Here is an 18,735-nt window from a genome sequence, read left to right as displayed (position 1 = left end):
ATGAAACTGAAGTAGCAATAGATCTTTTCTCCTATATTGCGACATATGGTCAAGTGTAATATTATTGGGGGAAAAATGTAGGGCTGTGACATGGTTGTATGCATGAGGTTGAGATGTGGATGTTGCACTCAAAAGTGGAGGCAGATGAATGCAAGCTTGCAGGGAAAGGCTTAAATGGACTAAATGATTGTCCTGCATGCTTTATGTATCACCAGAGAGAAGTATGTCATTGCACTGGGAGGTCCAGATGATTAAACATTACAAGGTCAAAAAAGGAAACGTGCACAGATTAATTGTTCAGAAAATCTATAACATGCATTAAGGTGAATTTTCATTTCATGCCAATTTTAAAACAGCACACTGTTCTGCTAACTTGAGAAACAACAAAACATTACATAAAAGATGAGATCCATGGGTAAAAAAAAAAAAAATACAACATACCAACTTACATGAACCTTTATTTAATATTAAGAAAAAAATAACATTTTAGAAATCAAAATAAGTGTTGGAATTCCAGTTCCTGGACATAAACTGCTTAAATGAACATTTCTTGCAAGTACACAATTTAAAAACGTTTTCAAAGAACATAAAGCTTGTTGCTCGCCAACAAACTGGATGGACTCTTGTATGGACTTGCATACAGATTATGAAAGATAGCAATGTGATCAGTTTAAGCCCAGGTGAACACAAAGAAATGGCACAGTATTTAACATATTGCATGAAAAAAATGCTCCGTAAAGACATTGTGGTCCCTGATGATGGGACAATCTACTCTTCTCAACATCAAGTTCATCATTTCCAAAACATGCTAACATCAACACGAGAACAGCATTTCTGTAGTTAACATCACTAGCAAGGGCATGAACACTTAACACTTCAATTTCTAGAAAAGGAAGAATTGATTTAATAAAAATCTCACAGCTGATGTCTCATTTGCATTGCAGGAGTTGAAAATACTTCCCTGATCAGATTAACAGGATTATGCATCTTAAAAATAGAAGAAAAAAAAAAAAAATCTCTTACTGATTAGCTACATGGTCTTGATTTGAGGAAAATGGTGTTCTTATGTATGGTGATGAAAACATGGAGCTGGAAGTAATGAAAGTGATGTTTAAAAGGTGAAGTGCCCCATAACACTTGAGTTGTCATAGGACTAACTGATACTCAGCCTGAATCATCTCACTTAAAAAGGCACAAGAATGGAGTGAGCATGTCTTTTTAGTTAACCATTAGTCCATTGATAGTCTGCATTAGAATGATTTAGCACCAGTTTTTGGAAGAGAGCAGACATGGATTTCACAGCCATTGTTATGGAAAAATAAACAAAACAATCTGTGATAAACTTCCATTAGGAATGTATAAGTAAAGGGGATGGTTCCAGTGGAATCCGAGTGCTCTGAGCAGTTGCTGGTTTTACTGTGAAATTAAAACCGGCGTGTGACGCCACAATTACCATTCTGAAACGCCCGAGCCTACACCGATCAGTTAATGCAACTTCTTAAATACTTTAATCCGACATGTGGCATGTCCAAAAAAATCAAAGAAAAATAAACAATCCCATCCCAACCAAATTGTGATTACCCAGGTGACCTAATGAGCAGAGGCCTTCCATTAAAAAAAAAAAAAAAAAAAAAAAAAAAAAAAAAAGCCCCTGGAGAAAATGAGAACGGTGTCCAATCAGAGTGTTCGCGGATTGTATTCAGGCAGCTTCTTGAGCTTTTCCTTCTCCTGCTCTGTGTCTTGTCGGGCAATAACCAGAGAGTGCGAATAGCCCATCACCACCTGAAATGACAGTTTTCAGTTGCATAGCCATAACTTTATATCACAGAGAACAGAATTCTGGGAGGATAGGAGTCATGTCTTTTGACAGCAGAATTCACCTGTTCTGAATACACTCCATCCAGAGTTTTGACCTCTTGAGCAGTGGTGGAGGACTTAGGTTTGTTGTCACCATAGCCCTAAAAACGCAAAATTTAAAAATGAAAATCTTGCTCACATATATACTACTGTTCAAAAGTTTGGGGTTGGTAAGATTTCTTAAGCCTTTTGAAAGAAGTCTCTCACGCCCGGTTCATTCTGCACAATTTTAACCCGATTATGGCACAATCCATTTGACTTAAGGTGTCATGGAAATTCATAAGTGACATTGGCCGTCGGGATGCAAGCATCGGACGTTTTATCTCGTATGGCACGTCATAGTGGACGACAACAGGCGCTGCATCTGCGATACTTCACGACATCACAACAGAAAGACTAGGAGGTTTCATTTTTCATTATTTTTGGCATCTGTGACATTGACCAAACATTCAAACATGCCAAATGAAAGGGAGACAATAGTATTGGTGCAATGGAGGAAAGATTAGTAGAGCTATGACAGTACTCCTGCCTTTATGATGCTTCCTCAAGGGACTATCACAACAGAGTGAAAAAAGATTAATGCTGGTGAACGAGAGCGGAGGCGCTTCAGCAACCCGGTGATGAGTACATTTATTTTTACTACTAGCTCAAAAAAAAAAAAAAAAAAAAAAAAAAAAACAATATTTTTACCTCAAGTTCTCTTCATGCAATCTAGGAACGTGTCCACTGTCAGGTTCTTTCTTGCTTTTTGGGGCTTTTCTGACAAGACATCCAGTGCAAAACATGCAGCTTTGGTAGCCATTGTTTGTTTACGCTCACAAAACCTGTCAGTCGATAGCTGTGCCTTCTCGATGACATCACACACATTGTTAAAGACGGCAAGCGATAATTGGCCGGGAAGCAGCGTGTAGTCCGACATGTTTTTTTTTTTTGTCCATGACACGAATTTAGGGGTCAAAATCGCATAATCTGACACTGTGACTATTGTAACATAAAAATATTGTGTAGTCCGAACTCGGCATTATGCTCACCAAGGCTGCATTTATTTGATCAAAAATACAGTAAAACAGTAATATATTGAGAAATATAACATTTTAAAGGTGCTCTAAGTGATGTCACGCGTTTTTAGGCCAAAAAACATTTGTCGTCACATTCAGCAAACATCTCCTCACTATCCGCTAGCTGCTTGTCCCCTGAACACACTGTAAAAAAAAACGCGGTCTCTGTAGTCACCAAAAGCTCAGAAAACGGCAATAAAAATAAACTGGTGCAGCCTGGACCACGAATCATAATAAACACGCTCCAGCCAATAACCGACAAGAATGATTTTAAATGTGTGTTCATGACTGTTTCAGGAAGCACGGAGGGGAGGAGGGGGAGGAGGAGGAGGAGGAGGAGGGAGGGTCTAACTAGCCTCTGTTTTGTTTGACAACACTTTGAACGTCAACCGGAAGTTACATCCACCCAGGATCACTTAGAGCACCTTTAAAATATAATTTATTCCTGTATTCCTGCATGAATTTTCAGCAAACATTACTTCAGTCCTCAGTATCACACGATGCTTCAGAAATCACTCTAATATGCTGATTTAGTGCTCAAAAAAACATTATTAACAATGCTGAAAACAGTTGTGCTGCTTAATATTTTGTGGAAACAAATGAACAACATTTTAAATGTCTTTACTATCACGTTTGATTAATGTAATGCATCCTTGCTGAATAAATTAAATTTAAAATACTGTATATATAATTTACTGACCAAACTTTTGAATAGTTTTTTTTTTTTTTTTAAACAAGTCAAAGACTTAAACAGAAGACAGACAAACATACCAGCTCTCCAAATGTGGGCGATGGTCCCCAGCTAATGGTGCTATCATCAGCTGCAATGATAATACTGCTCTTCCTGAGGAGTTACAGACAACATCTAATCAACATTCTGCAAACATGTCTAAATGTTTTATGAACCCATTTTCAGAGTCCACTGTGCCTTTACCTACCCACAGGCAAGACTGCGAATCTTCCATCCGCAAAGGTCCTGCACGGCTTTGGGGTACATGGTGGACTCACGGGACGTATTTGTCACTCCCCAGAAAAATAGACCACCTGAAGAAAGAGAAGCATTAACCACAAATACATGTTCAATTGTGTCTTTTTCCTAGGGAGGAATCACATGCTTACCCGTTTCATTCACAGCAAAGGAACACTGGTAGCCACAGTATATTTGAGTTGCTCCACGGCCTGGGAAGTCAAAGAGCTTGACTAATCGTGGGACCATTTCGTCTTTCTGTTCGGCATGGCCTAGTCGTCCATATCCCCCAAATCCCCATGAGAAAACACGCTTTTGGGAATCCAACACCAGCTGCGTGAAAGCAACAATATAATTCAGCCTTAATTCATCCATGTCTGACTTGTACCACATTCTTGCTACTCACCGTGTGATTGGCACCACATGCTACATCCCGAGCCACGACATTGGGCACAGGAAGCACTTGGCCATCCTTGGTCTTCTCAATGAAAATGGCCACCCGTCTAGGGATCAGCTCGCAGTCAAACTCAATGCGCTGGGCACGAGCAATGAACTTTCCATCTGAATTATGCCCTTTTAGATACAGAATACAAAGAGTGTCAAAGAGAATACAAAGAGTTAAGCAAGCACCATTAGACTAGAGTGTTGCATACCAAGTTGGCCGTATTCAGGGCAACCGAAAGAATAAAGGTTCCCCTTGCAGTCCACAATCATACTGAACTCTGCACCACAGGCCACTTTGACTATTGGCTGCCCGTTGTACTGGATCTGTAGACAAATCAATGCAAGCGTTTGTAGAGAATTCAAAACACAATGAACATGTTCCAGTGAAGCTCCATTAAGTAAATTAAACCAAGGGAGAGTCTTACTGTAGCAGGGCTGAGCACAGCATCTGTCTGATTGCCCTGACCTAGCTGACCCAGTTTGTTTTCTCCAAAGGTATAGACGGTACCATTTTCTGTGAGACAAAGCATAAGCACACCATTATCATTATAACAATGCAATGAATTATAATTACTGCAATAGTACGACAAAGACTTTGCACGTAGCAAAGCGTTTCCTACCTGTTAAAGCCATGGTGTGGTTTCTACCACAAGCAGCTGCTACAATCACTTCCTCCCCCAGGCCCTCAACTAGTTTTGGAGCCTCCAATCGTTTAGTGTCTCCATGACCCAACTGCCCTTTATCATTACGACCTGAGAGAGACCAGAAGCAGAAATTAGGAACAGGAATTCTGCATCTTTGATGCATGAATTTCATTTTCTTTCCAGTTGTTTGCGGGCACTTTTTTTCCATTTATAAAGATCGCTGGATCTTTATTACACCATGCCACAACAGCTTGAGACTGTCTCCACTGGATGTGAAAGCGACCATTGAAAATCAATTTGTTCTTTGTGTCAGAAGCAGTGTGAGCCCTTGAGGTACATCAGAAATAGAATAGGGCATCAATTTACTGTTGGGAAATTGCAACATCCAGTGTAGACAGTATCGCTCATTATAATGCTGCGTCAGGCAACCAGTGAATGATTTTCTGTCTTTTGTTCTTTGATTAACATTTATGCATTTAGCAGGTTTATAGGCTGCTGTCACTTAATGAACTGACGCGGATCTGACACAACCTATTTTCTTACAACTCTTAGTTCAATTAACACTGTAAAGGTGCTAAATAGGATGTTTTGTTTTATACATTTTTGCAATATTACTTGAAACTGTCTTTACTAACTGATGAAAGACTATTTATTAGGTGCACTGAAAGTAATAATATTAATATACATCATCTGTGCACGAGGTAGGGCCTTAAAAACATCAGCCAATCGCGTAAACGATTGGCCCTCTGGCTTGTCAATCACTGCCGTGACGTTCCTTGTGCGAGACGTGCGCGGCTGCGCTCTCCAGTAACTTTCCACACTCCACAGGCGCTGCATGTAATGTTTTTGTCAGGAGACAGGAATAACAACTGCAGATTATGGACTCACCGCAGGTAACTCGACATAATGAATCCACTAACACGACACAGCGAATGCCGGTGGTAAACATTCGTGTTCCAATACTCGTGCACGAGTTTTGGGAGGCGTTCCTTTGAAATGAGCTGTGAAGGAGGGGGGCTGTTCTTACGCATGCGCTCATTTCAAAAACTCAGTAACAGTCTTTGGATTCTCAGTTGACGAAAAAAACCCTCTCTATCACCTTTAACACTTTTAAGACTGTGCTTACAAGGAAAAAACAGGAATTGACAATGTGTGTTTGACCATTCAAGCGCAAAGACTCAATGTGGCACTGGCACACTGTCTGAAGCGGCATTCTGTACACGTGTTTCAAGTGTTATGAATAATAGTGTAATCATATACTGTAGCACAGCCAAAGGATGACAGGAAAAAATGGATGCTGCGTTAATCACATTAAACGCGTTAAGCATAATTTTTTTAGTTTAAATTAATACACACGATGGGCACCGCCATGTTAACTGCGCCGCAGTACAGAGAATTGGATCTGTTAGATCCACTTCTCCCAAAATACATGAAAGTGAGCCAGTGAACTGGGAGAAGAATAGAGTAAACTTTAAAGTTACTTGCACAATGTGTTTCTGATATGAATAAAACTTGTCGTCTAATTATAATGGAAAGGATTGTTATTGCCGCTTCCATAGCCAGTGTGTATTTTACAAACTCTAAATGAATTGTTTTAGTACTTATTTACTTGTCTGAAAGCTAAAATAAACATTAAGTGGTTGAAAACACTGCATATTTGTGATATACGAAAGTTGATCACGTGATGCACTGAACGTTCTAATCACACCGGTGTTTGATCTTAGGCGTCAAAGGGTTAAACTCACTAAAGTTAAGTTGTGTCTTTGGTGTCAATGGGTTACCAATTCTATATGTAACTCCTCATGATGTGACAAGTTTATAGAGCCAGAGTAAGAATCCTGAATAAAACAGAAAACACTACTGTTGTGTGGACACTTACCCCAGCTCCAGAGTTTGCCCTCTGTGGTGATGATGAGACTGTGGGCAGCACAGGGACCAGACACCACACAGCTAACCTGGACATCATTGAGACATCCATAGCGGTGGGGACCCCACAGATTCTGCCCAAGGTTCCTATAAGCAGCTAGAAAAAGCACACACAGACACACATGAATACTCTCCAACAAAGCTGAAGACTATAAATGACTGCCACTCACACACTTCCTCTTTCCTATTTTAAGTGTGAAGTCAATATCTGCACCTGGCTGATTTGTCTCAGGGTTTGTGTGTGAGATAATGGTGGTGCATCTCAAATTTCCCTGTTCTGAAGTTCAAAAAATGACCTAAATATGGTTTATCTCACACAGAAGTGTAAATTCTTTGCAGTATTTTCAGCCAACAGGTACTTCAAATGGTTTGATAAATGCTTTGAAAGAAACTAATACATTTATCCAGCAAGGGTGCATTAAACCGATCAAAAGTGAGAGTAAGGGCTGTTAAAAAAAAAAAAATAAACATTTAAAATAAATGCTGTTCTTTTGAACTTTCTATTGAAGAATCCTGAAAATAAAAATGTATCATGCTTACACAAAAACATTAAGCAGCACAACTGTTTTCATCATTGATAATAAAAAGAAATGTTTCTTGAGCATCAAATCATCATATTAGAATGGTTTCTGAAGGATCATGTGACACTGAAGACCGGAGTAATGACGCTGAAAATTCAGATTTGCCGTCACAGAAATAAGTTACATTTTTAAATATATTAAAATAGAAAATGATTATTTAATAATAAATACATTTTAGTGTCACAATGTCCCATTAACAGATTAACACAGATGACTCACATGGGTGAGACTTTTCCAAAACTATACTGCAACCCAGATAACCCTGGCTCGTGCGTGATCATACCTTGCTGTTTTGGCACTTCTTTTCTGCCAATCAGGTCCCAGTTGGTGGCTCCAAAAACTAGCAGCTGACCTTTAACTTTGGGAACCTCAAGTTTCTGCACAATAGAAAAAGCAAGAAATCCATCAACAATCCATTAATACAGTTCAAACTGAACTCTGAAGAACCCCATGGGGGTGCTTGGGGAAAAAATCTAATTTAAACTCTCAAAGCTATCAAAGTCAATGTGTTAGCTTATTGTTTTAATTATTATAATTTTAAAAGTTTATACACCTAACATTAAGAGTAAGGGAAAAAAAGATACATTTATTTTAATGCAAAGTAAACATTCTCCAGATAATATTTTAATAATTCACTGTTTTTAGAACAATGACAACATAAAAGTGCATTATTAAACTTAACTGAAATAAGCCTCCATAATTAAAATATACAGCTGCTTTTTGCAAAGCTGAATTTTCAGCATCATTACTCCAGTCTTCCGTGTCACATGATCCTTCAGAAATCATTCTGATATGCTGATTTTATACTCAGTTACTATCAATGTTGAAAACAGTTGTGTTGCTTAATATTTTTTGGAACCTGTGATACTTTTTTCAGGATTCATTGATGAATAAAAAAGTTAAAAAGCACAGCATTTATTCAAAATATAAATCTTTTCTAACAATATAAATCTTTACTATCACTTTTTATCAATTTAACACATCCGTGCTGAATAAAAGTATTAATTTATTTCCAAAAAAAAAATAAAAATTACTGACCCCAAACTTTTGAACGGTAGTGTATATTGTTACAAAAGATTTCTATTTTAAATAAATGCTCATATTTTTTTTTTACTTTTTATTCATCAAAGAATCCTGAAAAAGTATCAAGGACAACTGTTTCCAACATTGATAATAAATCAGCATATTAGAATGATTTCTGAAGGATCATGTGACACTGAAGACTGGAGTAATGATGCTGAAAATTCAGCTTTGCATCACAGAAATAAATTATATTTTAAAGTATATTAAAATAGAAAACCATCATTTTAAATTGTAATAATATTTCACAATATTATTATTTTTTTCTGCATTTATTATGAAATAAATGCAGCCATAATGAGCATAAGAGATGTCATTAAAAAAAATTAAAAATAGTAATGTTTCCAAACTTTTGACTGGTAGTGTCTGTAGTAATATATATATATATATATATATAAAAACACACACATATATACAATACAGTATATACATATACAGTAGATAGAAGCAATAAGTAGTATGCAATTATATGTCCTTACAATCTTCTCCTTCACATCATCAGCCACAGTGACAGGCTGCAGACCCGCTTTAGCCGCTGGTTTCCCAGGTTTCTTTGTGTTTTCTTGTTCAAAGTCATCAAACTCATCATCACTGCTAAACTCCCTGTCCTTTTTCTTTCCACCACCTCTTTTCCTCTTCAATCCACCGTTCCCAGACACATCTGTCTGCTTCTTGCGTGGCATAGTACAAAATCCTACAATAAAAACAAACAAAAAAGTATTAAGCAAGCAGTTTACTGTTCTGACTAGACTATAAAAAGGACAGAAATGAGAATCAAACGAGCCAAAAACATCCGACTGAAGAAACAGTCAATATGATTCAAATCTCTTGCTGATCCAAATTCCCAATTATCTAACAGCGAAAGAATCCTTAAGAAAACACACACATGCTCCGCGTATTAGTAATGTCAATGCATTTTTTCTTCGTATACATGATAATATAAATATGAAGCGTTATAAAAAGCAGCGGTCCCGTGCTATGCTAACACACTAGCAGCGCTGTAACAAAAGAATCAGCAGCAACGCGTCTGTCTCACTCAGTCTCCATTTGTTTCTTTGTTATGTTTTATAACGCAGCCGCCGGTTAGCCAACTAGCACCGCTCTGTTTCATCCAGACTAGTAACTAAACTATTCCCTTACCCACGTGTTATATCTGCCCCCGTCCCGTAAAAGAGTCCAAATCGTCAACTTATACCCCATGGAAAGTGCATTTGAAAAACATAACGTTTACAGATGTGTATGATGCAGACGTAGCCAAGTTAGCATGCTATACTGCATTTGCATCCGAAGCCGCAATCATAAACATCGAGAATATCATAACTCACCTGAGTAAAACTTTCCCCCCTCTACTTTAAATACAAATATCTAAGTTAACCGAATATAGACGTGTTAAGTTAAGTGGCGGCGGCTTAGTCTGTTGTGCTGGAAGATGCGACTATTATATAAGTAGATTTCCTGATTCAGATGCTCTACTTATGTCTGTCCGTCTTCCTCGTTTTTTTGATTGATTCGGAACAAAAGACTCGCAGCCTCGCGATCAAACCACGTGGGCGCAGCGCACACTCAGGGCTTTATTTCTCACACATCTATCGGGAGATATCTATCGCAGAATTTCCACTATAAAATCTCAAAGATTTGTACATTTAACATATTTTTAAGTCATTCGTGTAGAAGTACACAGAAAAGTTTCACTTACTTTAAAAAAAATGTAAGTTTACCTATGTTGACTGGAATGAAAGCGTTGAGCTCAAGAGGTCTTTTCCCTCTATTTTCACTACGTTAATTTAGTTCAGATATAAAATTAAAACACTCATGTAACTTTCATGGCAGTGAGCGTGTAGTCCACAAAACAAAAACACGAGGATGGGATGCAGCGCTAACCGAACTACAAATTTTGAGTCGGCTGACGAGACTATATAGCGCCCTCTGCTGAGTTGGATGACATACGTAGAGTAAACAACCTCCATTGAGGACTTCAATGCCGACACTTTTTTTTTTTATGGCATGAAAATATGTATTTATCCTTACTTCCGACTACAGCATCATTTATGCTTACATAATTGGTGTCCGTTTGAATGAAAAAGGGAAGGGAATTCTGTAGACGGAGTGTGCATGGTAAGTGTGCGTCTGATTATTGATTGTGGCCCACATAAACAAATGTGAAAGTGAAAGTGCAGTGAATTGTGACCAAGTATGGTGACCCATACTAGGAATTTGTGCTCTGCATTTAACCCATCCAAGTGCACACACACAGCAGTGAACACACACACCGTGAACACACACCCGGAGCAGTGGGCAGCCATTGCTGCGGCGCCCGGGGAGCAGTTGGGGGTACGGTGCCTTGCTCAAGGGTCTCACCTCAGTCGTGGTATTGAGGGTGGAGAGAGCGCTGGATATTCACTCCCCTCACCGACAATCCCTGCCGGACCTGAGACTCGAACCCATGACCTTTGGGTTACAAGTCCGACTCTCTATCCATTAGGCCACGACTGCCCCCAAATTTCATATTACATTAAAAAGAATTTGGTTGCGCAGTTTTAATAGAATGTCACATTTAATATTAAAAGTTTTAATGCAGTCTAAAATCAGCCTTTATTTAAATGTCACCCTAGACCACAAAACCAGTCATAAGGGTCAATTTTTGAAATTGAGATTTATACATAGCCTAATCTGAAAGCTTGTAAATATGCTTTCCATTAATGTATGGTTTGTTAGGATAGGACAATATTTGGCTGAGATACAACTATTTGAACATCTGAGGGTGCAAAAAAATCAAAATATTGATTGAATCGCTTTTATAGTTGTCCAAATGAAGTCCTTAGTGATGCACATTACTTACAAAAATAAATGTTTAATATATTTATGGTAGGAAATTTACAAAATATCTTCATGGAACATGATCTTTACTTAATATCCTAATAATTTTTGGCATTAAAGAAAAATCGATCATTTTGACCCATGCAATGTATTGTTGGCTATTGCTACAAATATACATGTGGTTTTGTGGATGTGGATTCCCAACATGATATGAGGTTAAATATCTCTACTGCTAAAAGGAAATTAAATTCCATCATATATAGCTACTAAGCTTGTATAAGTAGGTGTACTAAAGGCTAACTGTTTATTTTAATTTTTACCAATATATAGCCTATTATTGTTACTCTTTTGAAATGTTGCATGTTGGGAAATACAGTATGGTGCATGTGAAGAGGTGATCATACCAAGGGGCTTTTAAATCAAGATCTTAAAGGGTTAGTTCACCCAAAAATGAAATTTCTGTCATCATGTTCGTTCCACACCCCTAAGACTTTTGTTCATCTTCAGAACATAAATTAAGATATTTTGATGAAATCTGAGAGGTTTTTTTTATCCTCCATTGAAAGCAACGAAATTACCACATTCAATGTCCAGAAAAGTAGTAAAAACATCATTAAAATAGTCGATGTGACTACAGTAATAACTATTGTCAATTATTGTCCGGCTCCTCCATCAGCATCACATGCATGCCTCGTGCTGCTCACGCGAACAGGCGTCGGTCAAAGCTGAGCCGCCGTTCGGACATAGAACCCGGAAGTGCTGCAACGAAAATATCATAGCGGAATGACAGGGGAGAGATGAATTTGATGAATAAAGTCGTTATTTTTGTTTTGTTTTTGCACACAAAAAGTATTTTTGTTGCTTCATAACATTAAGGTTGAACCACTGTAGTCACGTCAACTATTTTAACGATATTTTTGCTACTTTTCTGGACATTTGAATGTGGTAATCTCATTGCTTTTAATGGAGGATAAAAAAAAAGATTTCATCAAAATATCTTAATTTGTGTTCTGAAGATGAACGAAAGTCTTTGTACGGGTGTGGAACGAATAATTAAAGGGATTAGTTCACCCAAAAATGACATTTCTGTCATTAAAGGCAAAAAAGATGTTTTATTCTAATAGTCAGAGACAATGGCCACATAAATCTAAAATATGGACTCCAAATGAAAATCTATCTACCTATCTACCTATCTAACTATCTACCTTTCTACCTATCTACCTATCTACCTATCTATCTATCTATCTATCTATCTATCTATCTATCTATCTATCTATCTATCTATCTATCTATCTATCTATCTATCTATCTATCGTTCATTCGCAGCACGATAAGCAACTCAAGATGAGCATATCAGTGCCTCTTCTTCTGTCTGTCTCTGCCCCCAGCATGGAACTATTGAAAGAAAAAGTTGCTCTTCTGTGATTGGTGGGATTGCAGGCCTGATAATCTGCTATTGGCTGGTTGTTTCTTTGAGTATTTGCATACTGCTCTCTCCTGATGTACAGCAGGGGGAAGGAGTGAGTGCAAAGAAAGGAAAAAGGGAGGGACCGAGGGAAAAGAAAGAGGGAGAAGAGTTTTCATATTCGTGGGAGAAGCCGTGTCAGTTAATGCATTGGGAGTGCCAGAACTTGTTCCTCCACTAAAAGAAAACAATTGAAATCAGCTCTTTACAATTGCTGTGCTTTCTGATGAGGATACAGTGGTGTCATCAATTGTAGATTCACAGATGGCTGCACTGCGCAAAGATGGGAGCAGACATGACAATGGATCTGTATTGATAGCTTGTGATCAATAAGGACAATATCAGAGGGTGACATTTAAGGGACATAAAGCCAGGCTTGTGAGTAAGTCTTTCTTTGGACTAAGAGCAAAATATGTAGTGCTTATGTTGTTTTACATATGAAAATATAACAATGCAACATAGCCTCACTAGGGGGGAGTGAGACTGTAGATTAATATAAAAAACATCCAGACTGTTAGAAGAAAAAATGATTGTGCATAATAATCTGACCACTTTATGCCATCTGATTTAATAATAAAGAACACGTTGAAAATGGTTTCATTTTTATTTTGTGCTATGGAGATTCTGTGATAATTATTTGATATTAATATAGCAATATTAATATTATTAATATAATGCTGGCCTTTCATGATACAAAAACAATCAAAGAAGCTACATTTCACCTGATGGTAATAGTGGATGACTTTTACTATGGTATATTTGTGATATTTAAAAGTTGATCTGACATCTATGTATCAGTGCAGTGCTAAAGCTAATCTGAGAGCAGATTCATGGTCTGTCCTTCAGCCTTACCTAGCAGTGGTTTGTCAGCTGATTCACGTGGGATCAGACATTTTTAACCTCAAGGCTGCAGTTTTTTTTTTATCAGAAAATCCTGTCTTCCTTTACATTATCAGATCTGCTGTCTGTCTAGTGCATTGATTAACTGTTAATTTCCATAGCAACTTCAGGAAGAGGAGAAGGATATCAGTGTAAAATAGGGAGAACAGTCTGTGAAAAGAGCAGGCATGGAGAGTTAATATGTGTGGCGGTCTAGATGCCTCTCTCATTGTGCCTGTGTCCAGGGTGATTCCTGTGTTATTTATTTGAAAGGAGTTTCTGGGCCATTCATTGGGCTTGCAGTTCGTACTATATGTGCTTTACTCTCAACCATTCAACCTTGCTGTGCTCTCTTGGAGTGGGAAGATGCTATTTTCCTTTGTCTATATTCACTGGCTTCAGCCTGGTCTTGCCCCTGCCCTTCGTTCTAGTGAATAATTCATGCACACTGACCTCCAGCTGTAGTTATCTATCAGCAAACAAGAAGGACAGAAACTCTTTACAAGTACTTTGTGAAGTTTGGCAGTCACTTTTATCTAAAGCAAATTACAGTGTATTCAAAGTCAATATTAATTTCCTGGGAATCAGACTCATGGCTTTGGCATTACTACCGGGATGAAACAGATGTAAAGTGGTTATTAAATCGCTGTCTCATTTTTTTATTAATAATGTTACTGACGCAACTAAACCTGTCCTGAAGTTTCTTCAGCATATTTTTTTGAATCACCCTCCGGTCATTCCTCTTGGTTGAGTTGTGTTGTTCTGACACATGCTGAGAGACTTTCCCAGTCAGTGTGGGAGGAGATGTTGTGCAAGGATTCAGCTGGTAAGGCAAGCCTAGATCTGCCCCACACCGTCAAGGAATTCAACATTTTCACCCTGTCTCCTTTAGTAACCTGTAATTTCCCTGAACAACATAGAAAAACTTCTAGTCATATTTCACTGAAATGTAGAGATGTGATGTTGTGTTTCACTGTCATACAAAATATCCTGTGTGTTTTTAGGGACTTTGAATTGAGCATTTTAGAGTAAATGTGTTAACACATTTCTCTTTTACAGGAGTGCAGACATGACTTCATATTAACTTCATGGCATCTCCACAGTCTCTTAACCCTCCTAAAAAAGGTTAGTACGTGGATCATGCTGCTTGTTGATTTCTTGGTGTTAGTTTAATTAAAATGTATTTAATTTATTCCAAAAAATCCATGCAGATCAATATATTTTAGCATTATTTATATACTAAAATAACATTTTATTTAGCTTTAAAGGTGCCCTCGAATGAAAAATTTAATTTATCTTGGCATAGTTAAATAACAAGAGTTCAGTACATGGAAATGACATACAGTGAGTCTCAAACACCATTGTTTCCTCCTTCTTATATAAATCTCATTTGTTTAAAAGACTTCCGAAGAACAGGCGAATCTCGACATAACACTGACTGTTACGTAACAGTCGGGGGGTACGCCCCCAATATTTGCATATGCCAGCCTATGTTCCCAACATTATGAAAGGCATTAGACAAGGGCAGGCAGTATTAACGTCTGGATGTGCACAGCCGAATCATCAGACTAGGTAAGCAAGCAAGAGCAACAGCGAAAAATGGCAGATGGAGCAATAATAACTGACATGATCCATGATTACATGATATTTTTAGTGATATTTGTAAATTGTCTTTCTAAATGTTTCGTTAGCATGTTGCTAATGTACTGTTAAATGTGGTTAAAGTTACCATCGTTTCTTACTGTATTCATGGAGACAAGAGCCGTCGCTATTTTCATTTTGAAACACTTGCAGTCTGTATAATTCATAAACACAACTTCATTCTTTATAAATCTCTCCAACAGTGTAGGATTAGCCATTAGCCATGGAGCATAGCCTCAAATTCATTCAGAATCAAATGTAAACAATATAACAGTATACAATACTCGCATAATCCGACGCATACATGCCGCATGCATGACGAACACTTTGTAAAGATCCATTTGAAGGTTATATTAGCTGTGTAAACTTTGTTTTGTCTCCGTGGGCGGAGAGCACGAGATTTAAAGGGGCCGCACAGCATAAATCGGCTCATATTTAATGATGCCCCAAAATAGGCAGTTAAAAATTAATTTAAAAAAATCTATGGGGTATTTTGAGCTGAAACTTCACAGACACATTCAGGGGACACCTTAGACTTATATTACATCTTGTAAAAAAACATTCGATGGCACCTTTAAAGGATTAGTTCACTTTCAAATGAAAATTAACCCAAAGCTTTACTCACCCTCAAGCCATCCTAGGTGTATATTCTTCTTTCTGAGGAACACAATCGGAGATATATTAATAAACATCATATTATTCTATCAACTTACGAAGAAAGTGTAAAACTCTTGCAGTTCAAAAAGCTTATGCTATATCCTACACCTTCCCTATTCAACTTACGGAAAAAGCTTAACCGACGCGACGCCAGCTTACACTTTCTTCGTAAGCTGAATACGGAAGGCTGTCTGGTGGAAGCTTGATAACTCTTTAGATATGGATATATTTTTTTTAAACGATACGCAGGACTTTATTAACCCCCCCAGTGCCGTGTGAAGTATGTTTATGATGGACGTTCTTCAGCTCATGCTTATTGGTATTGCTCACTGCCATTATAAAGATCGGATGCGTCAGGATATTTATTAATATAACTCCGATTGTGTTCATCAGAAAGAAGAAAGTCATAAACACCTAGGATGGCTTGAGGGTGAGTAAAGCTTGGGCTAATTTTAATTTGAAAGTGAACTAATGCTTTAATATTTTGTTTTAGTTTTTAGTACTTTTGCTAGGCCCTATGTTATTTTATTTTTATATTTCTATATAGCTTTAATACATTTTTATCTCAATTTTAGTCATTTTAGTACTTCAACTTTAGTACTTCATATTTTATTTTATTTTATTTTATTTTCCGAAAAAACACTTTTTAATAGTTTTAATTTTACTGCTGCAGTAGTTTTACCCTTACGACTTTTAGAATAATAATTATTGTAAAGTTTCTTAAAATATCAGATAAATTGACCTTTTTATGACAAGGCAAGCCTAATCCAGGTTGTAAAATATCATGTGATGTGAAAAACTTAAAACTTAAACTTAAAGGGTTAGTTCACCCAAAAATGAAAATTATGTCATTAATGACTCACCCTCATGTCGTTCCAAACCCGTAAGACCTCCGTTCATCTTCGGAACACAAATTAAGATATTTTAGATTTAGTCCGAGAGCTTTCTGTCCCTCCATTGAAAATGTATGTACGGTATACTGTCCATGTCCAGAAAGTTAATAAAAACATCATCAAAGTAGTCCATGTGACATCAGTGGGTTAGTTAGAATTTTTTGAAGCATCGAAAATACATTTTGGTCCAAAAATAACAAAAACTACGACTTTATTCAGCATTGTATTCTCTTCCGGAATCCTTTCCATTGAATTGATTCCATTGAAGGATTCAGTGGAATCAATTTCATCTGTCGCCGTTGGTAATGCACTTTTACGTCGTTGTTTTTGGTGATTAGGATATCCGCGACATGCACGCTTATGCACCTTTTTTAAAAATATAGCAATACCAAAATACAAACAATGTAGAATAGCTTGAATACAGTGTGCGTCTCCCTTAGACTGTAAATGAAGCTTGGGCGCACCGGATAACACGTCAGCAGCGTCTTACGTCTTGCGGAGTCGTGAACCCGGATTGACAACAGACCCGGAAGAGAATACAATGCTGAATAAATTCGTAGTTTTTGTTATTTTTGGACCAAAGTGTATTTTCGATGCTTCAACAAATTCTAACTAACCCACTGATGTCACATGGACTACTTTGATGATGTTTTTATTAACTTTCTGGACATGGACAGTATACCGTACATACATTTTCAATGGAGGGACAGAAAGCTCTCGGACTAAATCTAAAATATCTTAATTTGTGTTCCGAAGATGAACGGAGGTCTTACGGGTTTGGAACGACATGAGGGTGAGTCATTAATGACATAATTTTCATTTTTGGGTGAACTAACCCTTTAAAGTTAATTTAAGAACACATGTTTTTTAAACTAGATTTTTAGAAGATTTATCTTGGACACTCTTATATGTCATTAACCCATGTACTATGATTCAAATTCATACCTTCTATGCCAAGTGGTGCTTAGTCATGATTTGGTAGTGCTGCCAAGATGTTTGAGGAGGTGCGTCATGTGACATCACACTGTTCACTGCACTTTCTGGTACAAACAAGGCCCAAACAAAGGCTTTGTGTGCATGAAACATTTGGGTGTGCACTTTTCAAACAAAGAGAAACCATAATGACAGTTTAAGAGCTGTTAATGACCTCTGTATAGTATGTCACCTGTTCTGGTATATTACAGAATAGTACAATGTGTAAAACTCTAAAACTCAGTTACTTAGTTGAGGGAATACGTAATTACCCTCTTAATCTCCAGAGAGCTTGGGAAACTGCAGCGCTCAAGGTAACTGACCATATGCTGCAGTAGAGCAATTCTTCTACCATATGCCACCTGCTCTTGACACACATCCATACTGCAGCCATGGAGACCGCTTGCATGAGACAATCGCTTAAATTTCTAGTGTCACCCAAAATCCACCTGGCTGGGTCTAAGAGGTTCTCATACTTCTGCTGGAGTGAGGGGGGTGAGGACAAGAGGCACGGTAAACAATTTTGTTGGTTTAGTGATTGTTGTAGGGAATAGTGCACCTGAGCAATGCATGATTACTGACCTTTAGAGCCATTTTCAAGTCATGTGAGTTTATATTGACTTGAGTAACTGATTTGTGTTATTTTATAAGGTAAATGTGCACCAGGAAAAAATTTTAGGGCACTTATAGCAGAGAAATTTTAAACAGAAATGTGAGCATAGACATTTCTTCTTGTAATTGGTTGATATACACTGCTGTTTTGCATAACCCACTTTCAAAGTGGGAGCAAGTGAAAACATTTACTGGTAACAAGTACTTTCAGTTGAGTATTCTCTATAGAGACCATATGGTCA

At 37.6% G+C, this 18,735-nt stretch overlaps 2 protein-coding genes across 10 annotated transcripts in view; one reads left to right on the top strand and one right to left on the bottom strand.

Annotated features, from left to right (window-relative positions):
* Positions 1-440: 440 nt before the first annotated feature.
* Positions 441-10,424, bottom strand: rcc2 (regulator of chromosome condensation 2). 3 transcript variants are annotated; one of them, XM_048177722.1, is made up of 13 exons: positions 10,276-10,424; positions 9,037-9,251; positions 7,761-7,854; positions 6,850-6,993; positions 4,947-5,078; positions 4,752-4,840; positions 4,536-4,650; positions 4,289-4,455; positions 4,035-4,215; positions 3,854-3,959; positions 3,687-3,759; positions 1,881-1,958; positions 441-1,782 (listed from the first exon to the last, which is right to left on the bottom strand). In XM_048177722.1, exons 2-13 carry the CDS (start codon positions 9,238-9,240, stop codon positions 1,678-1,680), a joined length of 1,488 nt encoding a protein of 495 aa, XP_048033679.1. In that variant the 5' UTR covers positions 9,241-9,251; positions 10,276-10,424; the 3' UTR covers positions 441-1,677. The 3 variants fall into 3 exon arrangements, with proteins under 3 accessions (XP_048033679.1, XP_048033680.1, XP_048033678.1); XM_048177723.1 differs by having other exon boundaries at positions 10,254-10,410; XM_048177721.1 differs by lacking the exon at positions 10,276-10,424 and adding an exon at positions 9,883-10,096.
* A 25-nt stretch (positions 10,425-10,449) lies between these two features.
* arhgef10lb (Rho guanine nucleotide exchange factor (GEF) 10-like b) overlaps positions 10,450-18,735 on the top strand; it is a 55,139-nt gene continuing 46,853 nt past the window's right edge. The window contains exons 1-3 of one of the 7 annotated variants that reach the window (XM_048177714.1): positions 10,450-10,672; positions 14,778-14,843; positions 16,410-16,446. In XM_048177714.1, the coding sequence (XP_048033671.1) occupies positions 10,670-10,672; positions 14,778-14,843; positions 16,410-16,446 (106 nt within the window). In that variant the 5' untranslated portion in view covers positions 10,450-10,669. Of the gene's footprint in view, positions 10,673-12,899; positions 13,222-13,664; positions 14,545-14,777; positions 14,844-16,409; positions 16,447-17,951; positions 18,395-18,735 lie in introns of those variants that run through there. The other 6 variants (XM_048177712.1, XM_048177717.1, XM_048177716.1 and 3 more) reach the window with 6 other exon arrangements.

Source organism: Megalobrama amblycephala, linkage group LG24 (genome assembly GCF_018812025.1).
Source record: "Megalobrama amblycephala isolate DHTTF-2021 linkage group LG24, ASM1881202v1, whole genome shotgun sequence".
NCBI classification, from domain to species: domain Eukaryota; kingdom Metazoa; phylum Chordata; class Actinopteri; order Cypriniformes; family Xenocyprididae; genus Megalobrama; species Megalobrama amblycephala.
Note: the sequence above shows the minus strand (reverse complement) of the source record. Positions and strands in the feature narration are given on the sequence as shown.